An 8345-nucleotide genomic window follows, 5' to 3' on the forward strand; every position below is an offset into this window, starting at 1 on the left:
GTAATAAGCTCTTTTTAAAAGCTCATGTTCTATAATAGTTATACATCGTGTTTTCAGTCATATGTATTATCTATCCAGATGTAATGTGTATCAAAATAACTTTATTCTTGCTATGCAACTACTGTGGAAAAAAAAAAGTGCCATGTATGTAAAATGTACATGTAACAACAAAAGAAAAAGCTGTAAAACAACGTTTATTTTTGTCCTTGAAGGTGGGTGGTGGTTGGGCAAAACATTTTAAATAATTATAATAAAAAATACATTTAAAAACAAAACTGTTTTTATGGCCTGTTGCGAAAGAGTGGTGAATCCAGGTGGGTCCCAGGGACGCTGGCAGAACTATCAGTGTCAAAGTGAAAGCAGGCTGGCAAGCCTGGACTGATCTCATACTGTACACTAAAGCTGGGACTCACTGGGAGGGGGATCTACTCTGTACAGAATGTATAAAAATGACCTCAGAGAGCTTTGGTATACTGGTGCTTCCTCCAAAATTATCTCACCTGTACCTTGTGCAATCCCTTCGTGTGCAATGGTCCGTGTCCTCGGTTTTCACAGTGTGCTAACTAAGCCAATGGAAACACACTCAGTGAACTCCGCTATGTGTGGATTTTTACTGGGTTAATCAATTGACTAGATCAAAGTGTGTGAGATCGATGGAGAGGTGAAGTGGCTGTCAAATAGCCTAAACCCCCTGTCAGCTGGACCAATAGGATCCTGACAGATGAAGAAAGAAGTAAAGTAGGAGTGGACAGACCTCATGAGGCATCAAAATGTTTTACAGGATAAAATACCAGTCAGAATAAGTGTGCTGTTTTCTAGGCTGAGAAAACAATGTGTTATGAAAACAGAGGCCCCGATCTCTTGGCTATGTTTGGCACTACAGTTTAACAAGCTTACCAAGTCAATAATGTCACTCACATTGTAAGTCACTGACATTGCATGCGTCCCAAATGCCACCCTATTCCCTATACATTGCATTCGTAAAGTATTCAGACCACTTACATTTTGTTCCATTACAGCTTTATTATAAAATTGATTAAATTGCCCTTTTCCATCAATCTACACACAATACCCCATAATGCCAAAGCAAAAACAGGTTTTTAGAATTTTTTGCAAAAAATAAATAAATAAATAAATCTGAAATATATATGTCACATGCGCCTAATAAGCAGGTGTATAAAAGCCCGTAACCAACAATACAGTTCAAGAAATAGTTAATAAAGTATTTACTGAATAAACAAAAGTTGATTTTAAAAAACACTAACAAGGCTGTATACAGGGGGTACCGAGCCAATGTGTGGAGGTACAGGTTAGTCGAGGTAATTTGTACATCTACAGTTAAAGTCGGAAGTTTACATACACTTAGGTTGGAGTCATTAAAACTTGTTTTTCAACCACTCCACAAATCTCTTGTTAACAAACTATAGTTTTGGCAAGTCGGTTAGGACATCTACTTTGTGCATGACACAAGTAATTTTTCCAACAATTGTTTACAGACAGATTATTTCACTTAATCACAATTCCAGTGGGTCAGAAGTTTACATACACTTAGTTGACTGTGCCTTTAAACAGCTTGGAAAATTCCAGAAAATGATGTCATGGCTTTAGAAGCTTCTGATAGGCTAATTGACATCATTTGAGTCAATTGGAGGTGTACCTGTGGATGTATTTCAAGGCCTACCTTCAAACTCAGTGCCTCTTTGCTTGACATCATGGGGAGATCAAAGGAAATCAGCCAAGACCTCAGAAAAAGAATTGTAGACCTCCACAAGTCTGGTTCATCTATGGGAGCAATTCCCAAACGCCTGAAGGTACCACGTTCGTCTGCACACACAATAGTGTGCAAGTATAAACACCATGTGACCACGGAGCCATCATACAGCTGACGAAGGAGACGTGTTCTGTCTCTTAGATATGAACGTGCTTTGGTGCGAAAAGTGCAAATCAATGCTAGAACAACAGCAAAGGACCTTGTGAAGATGCTGGAGGAAACAGGTACAAAAGTATATATATACACAGTAAAACAAGTCCTATATTGACATAACCTGAAAGGCCGCTCAGCAAGGAAGAAGCCACTGCTCCAAAACCGCCATAAAAAAAGCCAGACTACGGTTTGCAACTTCACATGGGGATAAAGATTGTACTTTTTGGAGAAACGTCCTCTAGTCTGATGAAACAAAAAAAGAACTGGCCATAATGACCAACGTTATGTTTGGAGGAAAAAGGGGGAAGCTTGCAAGCCGAAGAACACCATCCCAACCATGAAGCACAGGGGTGGCAGCATCATGTTGTGAGGGTGCTTTGCTGCAGGAGGGTCTGGTGCACGTCACAAAATAGATGGCATCATGAGGAACAACAATTATGTGGATATATTGAAGCAACATCTCAAGACATCTGTGAGGAAGTTAAAGCTTGGTTGCAAATGGATCCTCCAAATGGACAATGACCCCAAGCATACTTCCAAAGTTGTGGCAAATTGGCTTAAGGACAACAAAGTCAAGGTATTGGAGTGGCCATCACAAAGCCCTGATCTCAATCCTATAGAACATTTGTGGGCAGAACTGAAAAAGTGTGTGCGAGCAAGGAGGCCTACAAACCTGACTCAGTTACATCAGCTGTCAGGAGGAATGGGACAAAATTCACCCAATTTATTGTGGGAAGCGTGTGGAAGGCTACTCGAAACATTTGACACAAGTTAAACATTTTAAAGGCAATGCTACCAAATACTAATTGAGTGTATGTAAACTTCTGACCCACTGGGAATGTGATGAAATAAATAAAACTGAAATAAATCTCTACTATTATTCTGAAATTTCACATCCTTAAAATAAAGTGGTGATCCTAACTGACCTAAGACAGGGCTTTTTTTACTAAGATCAAATGTCAGGAATTTTGAAAAACTGAGTTTAAATGTATTTGGCTAAGGTGTATGTAAACTTCCGACTTCAACTCTCAGTATTCAGACTCTTGGCTAGGCAACTCGAAATTGAGTTCAGGTGCATCCTGTTTCCATTAATCATCTTTGATATTTTTCTACAACTTTATTTGAGTCCACCTGTAGTAAATGCAACTGATTGGACATGAATTGGAAAGGCACACACCTATCTAAACTCAGCAAAAAATGAAACGTCCCTTTTCAAGGACCCTGTCTTTCAAAGATAATTCGTAAAAATCAAAATAACTTCACAGATCTTCATTGTAAAGGGTTTAAACACTTTTCATACTTGTTCGATGAACCATAAACAATTAATGAACATGCACCTGTGGAACAGTCATTAAGAGACTAACAGCTTACAGACGGTAAGCAATTATGGTCACAGTTATGAAAACTTAAGACACTAAAGACGCCTTTCTACCGACTCTGAAAAACACCAAAAGAAAGATGCTCAGGGTCCCTGCTCATCTGCGTGAACGTGCCTTAGGCATGTTGCAAGGAGGCATAAGAACTGCAGATGTGGCCAGGGCAATAAATCGCAATGTCCGTACTGTGAGACGCCTAAGACAGCGCTACAGGGAGACAGGATGGACAGCTGATCGTCCTCGCAGTGGCAGACCATGTGTAACAACACCTGCACAGGATTGGTACATCTGAACATCACACCTGCGGGACAGGTACAGGATGGCAACAACAACTGCCCGAGTTACACCAGGAACGCACACTCCCTCCATCAGTGCTCAGACTGTCCGCAATAGGCTGAGAGAGGCTGGACTGAGGGCTTGTAGGCCTGTTGTAAGGCAGGTCCTCACCAGACATCACCGGCAACAACGTCGCCTATGGGCACAAACCCACCGTCGCTGGACCAGACAGGACTGGCAAAAAGTGTTCTTCACTGACGAGTCGCGGTTGTCTCACCAGGGGTGATGGTCGGATTCATGTTTATCGTCGAAGGAATGAGCGTTACACCGAGGCCTGTACTCTGGAGCGGAATCGATTTGGAGGTGGAGGGTCCGTCAAGGTCTGGGGAGGTGTGTCACAGAATCATCGGACTTAGCTTGTTGTCATTAAAGGTAATCTCAACGCTGTGTGTTACAGGGAAGACATCCTCCTCCCTCAAGTGGTACCCTTCCTGAAGGCGCATCCTGACATGACCCTCCAGTATGACAATGCCACCAGCCAAACTGCTCCTTCTGTGCGTGATTTCCTGCAAGACAGGAATGTCAGTGTTCTGCCATGGCCAGCGAAGAGCCCGGATCTTAATCCCATTGAGCACGTCTGGGACCTGTTGGATCAGAGGGTGAGGGCTGGGGGCATTCCCCCCAGAAATTTCAAGGAACTTGTAGGTGCCTTGGTGGAAGAGTGGGGTCTCATCTCACAGCAAGAACTGGCCAATCTGGTGCAGTCCATGAGGAGGAGATACACTGAAGTACTTAATGTAGTTGGTGGCCACACCAGATACTGACTGTTACTTTAGATTTTTACCACCCCCTTTGTTCAGGGACACATTATTCAATTTCTGTTAGTCACATGTATGAACATAACAAGATTCAACAACACAGACAACTATTTACACATGTTAAGTTTGCTGAAAATAAACGCAGTTGACAGTGAGAGGATGTTTCTTTTTTTGCTGAGTTTATTTGGTCCAAAAATGTACTCCTTCAAGACTGTTGAAAAGCATTCCAGGTGAAGCTGGTTGAGAGAATGCCAAGAGTGTGCAAAGCTGTCATCAAGGGTGGCCACTTTGAAGAAATCAAATATATTTTGATTTGTTTAACACTTTTGTGGGTTACTACATGATTCCATATGTGTAATTGCATAGTTGTGATGTCTTCCCTATTATTCTACAATGTAGAACATTTTAAAAATAAATAAAAACCCTTGAATGAGTAGGTGTCCAAAATGTTGACTGGTACTGTACATAAAGTAAGACCCCCAAGTATTTCAGTCATCTTTCAATGAGGGGTGGGGTGATGTGGTAGTGGTGAAGGGGTATGAGGAACTCAAGTGGCTCAAAACTAAATCTTAATTTTGGCAGCTATTTTACACTGTATGTGACCATGACATCCCCTATATACTGAAGTGCACTACTTCTGACCAGAGCCATATTGGCCCTTGTCAAAAGTAGTACACTATATAGGGGATAGAGTGCCATTTGGGACATAACCTCTCTCGGGCTCAGACATGGCTCATTGTATATTTATTCCTTGTGTGATTATTTCTCTATTTTTCTCTCTGCATTGTTGGTAAGGGCCTATAAGCATGTCACTGTCAGTCTATACCGGCTGTTTACGAACCATGTGACAAATAAAATGATTCTAAAGTGATTTGGATTTGATGACCTCCGAGTGAATGCGCCGCCAGTCTCTCACCACACTTGTGCCCTTAATCCAATAAAGGAATCTGTCTAATCCCCCCCTCATCCAAGGCAGCGCCACTGCTGACTTCCCCAGCACCCCTACCACCCTGCCCCCTCCCCCTGACCCAAAACCCAGCCAGGCAGGCGCATAGCCTCAGGGCAAAAAGACAGACAGACAGGATGGGAGGATAGGCCAGAGTCCCCTATGCCTGCCCGGATGAAAACACACACACATTAACAAACAGGCACACACACACAGCTATATTTCCATGCAGGCTCACACACACAAACAGACAACCTCAAACGTGCCTCTCCCCTCTCTCTGTCTGTCCCTGATCCTGAGGTCTTAACATTAGATAATTGTTTACATGTGTCATGGTAGGCGACTACAGCTAGAATGGCAGCAAAGTCTGCAAAACCAACAACTACTGAAACATTTCGTCCTCATCACAGCATTGAATCTTTGACTGTTCATTATTATCTGAAACCTATATGCACAATAATACAATTGCATTGTGCCAAATGATGATGCAAGCAAGCAATTGTTTTCTCTTCTGTTTTATGACCTTTTAGAGCTTGAGTTCTCATTGGTAGCTGCCAGACTTCTGCCAGTTGGGCCAATTTGAATTCAGTTATGGGAAATAAAGCAACTGAATTCACGAAAGATTTGCATGTATAAACACCCCCAATGGCTGTTGTGTCATCATACTGTATCATAATATACCACACATATCTACCCGGAGGATATTACATTCAGAAATATACAATCATATTTGGATCAAAATAAATACATTTGGCTAATCTAGAGGAATAAAGTTGACATGAGTGAAATATGTTATAAACATTTTCAATACCATAGGCTGGGTAGGTGAGGCAGTGGTATTCAACCTTTTTCAGCAGGGGACCAAATTTCTACTCCATTTTTTGGGGGAAATAATATATTGTGACCCCACCCTACCCTACCCCAAATATGACAACCTTAAAACCGGTACATATCGATTTTTACATCAACAAATAACATTCAATTCATGTTTTTAATTTCTTAACAAAATGAAAAGGAACCAATTAATACAATCAAAAATATTTAAATGATCTTTATCAAAAACGTTTGTATATTGTCCCATATAATAATATGTCCTATTCATTTTTTGTTAAGGATTTAAGTCACCACCACTTCCTTTACCTATAATTTTGCTTCACCTGTTTATTCTTTTTTTTGAATTTTACTAGGCAAGTCAGTTAAGACCCAATTCTTATTTTCACTGACGGCCTAGGAACAGTGGGTTAACTGCCTGTTCAGGGGCAGAACGACAGATTTGTACCTTGTCAGCTCGGGGATTTGAACCTTTCGATTACTAGTCCAACGCTCTAACCACCAGGCTACCCTGCCGCACCTGTGAGTACAAAGGCCTTACAAAGGAAGGACACGCCTACAGAGTCTGTTTACATATATACTTTCCAACTGAAACTTGTTATTTCTGGTTAGTTCCTATAGTGTGACCCATAGACAAGACACATGCAACCCACACACACACACACACACAGAGCGAGAGCGATACTGGGAGAAGTTTGAAAACAAGTTTTTTCAGTGTTCTTTTAGCCTGTGTATACAGAACACATTAAAATGCGAATTCATTATTACAATCCAATAGGCTAATAGCGTTTGATCTGGAACACACACACAGCTTACCTTAAGAATTCTTGTAGACAGGTGTCACAAAATCGGTGGCCACACGTAGAAACTTGAACAGGCTCGCGCATGGCTTTACTGCATAATGGACATTGAAAACGTCTCTTCGGTTTCTCCAGAAACTTGTAATCAAACCCCGGCATTGCTGCAGGATTAGTAGAAATACACTACAAAATAATGTCTCTCCCTTCGCCTCTGTGTCCGGTCCTCCTGCGTAATTTGGGGTATGATGTCACCAGTGTCTCTCTTTTGATGGCCGTCAACAGAGAAATTCACCGATATTCATGTCCCCTTCGCCAGCCAGTGACAAATCGGTTTACGAGACGAGTATAGACCGATTCAGTTCCGCCGTCTCTCCAGCAACAGGGTGACCGAGTGCATGGAAACAAAGGGAATCCTCGACAGTACAAACGTTTTTGCATAAAAACCTGACGATGTCTTCCTCTGACAATCTTCCTCTGCGTCTAGAAATGCAGGAAAATCTTCGGCATATGTCTCTCAGCAGAGGTAACATTGACAGATTGAAGACAATGCTCTCATCCCATCTGTTTAGGTACAAAGCCCCGCCTACTATTTTTCTTGCGGGAGGAGTTGAACGTGAAATCAACATAGCCTATTTGCTTTTCTATGGTCTGGGTCAATGATATCTCCTCGGATTTGTTTTATTTGTCAGCTATTTAATTCAAGTCTCTTTTTATTAGTTGAATGATATCAATCTAAAATTAATGGAAATAAGGTAGGGTTTCACCTGCAAATTAATTGGCTTGAAATAAGTCGTTTGAAAGGAGTATGTTCTATTTTTTTTTTTAAAGGTACATATGTCTAATGTTCAATAAAAAGTTAAATTGTTTTGCATATCCTAAAGCCTGCTCAAAAAACAAGATGTATTGATGAATTGACCCTAAGTAGACACATGAATTACTAATTAGGAAGAGCTGCCCTCTGGTGGTGAAACTGACAAAGAAGAGCCTGATATTCATGGTGTTGCAGATAAATATGATAATCGATATGAAACATTAACTTCGATAATTGTCGGAAGTGGTTTAAAATGTCTGGACAATAACTTGTCTTAAAAATCTTTAGAATTGTGTCCATTTACAATTATTCAATAGCTATAGGTTGTCATCACCAACCTTGTTGCTTCAGGATTACATCATTACACAGGCAGTCGTGTGCGCTTTCTTCAAATAAATGGCAAAAACCCGCCACAGCATTGTGGTATTACTAAATCATAGACCCTGTCATCAATAGAGTACCACAGTATGAATCATAATACCCATAAAACCTACAAGTCAAAGAGGGAAATGGTTCCAATCGTTTTTCCACCATAAATTTTTTCCATAGGGGATTTTAGAAAC

At 41.0% G+C, this 8345-nt stretch overlaps 1 protein-coding gene across 1 annotated transcript in view; it reads right to left on the bottom strand.

Annotated features, from left to right (window-relative positions):
• The window catches only part of LOC129822212 (TNF receptor-associated factor 4-like), a 56127-nt gene extending 48576 nt beyond the window's left edge, over window positions 1-7551 (bottom strand). The window contains exon 1 of the mRNA XM_055880298.1: window positions 6988-7551. Within this exon, the coding sequence (XP_055736273.1) occupies window positions 6988-7130 (143 nt within the window). The 5' untranslated portion in view covers window positions 7131-7551. The remainder of the gene's footprint in view (window positions 1-6987) is intronic.
• Between the last annotated feature and the right edge of the window lie 794 nt (window positions 7552-8345).

The sequence above is a fragment of the Salvelinus fontinalis genome, chromosome 24 (assembly GCF_029448725.1).
Source record: "Salvelinus fontinalis isolate EN_2023a chromosome 24, ASM2944872v1, whole genome shotgun sequence".
NCBI lineage: Eukaryota > Metazoa > Chordata > Actinopteri > Salmoniformes > Salmonidae > Salvelinus > Salvelinus fontinalis.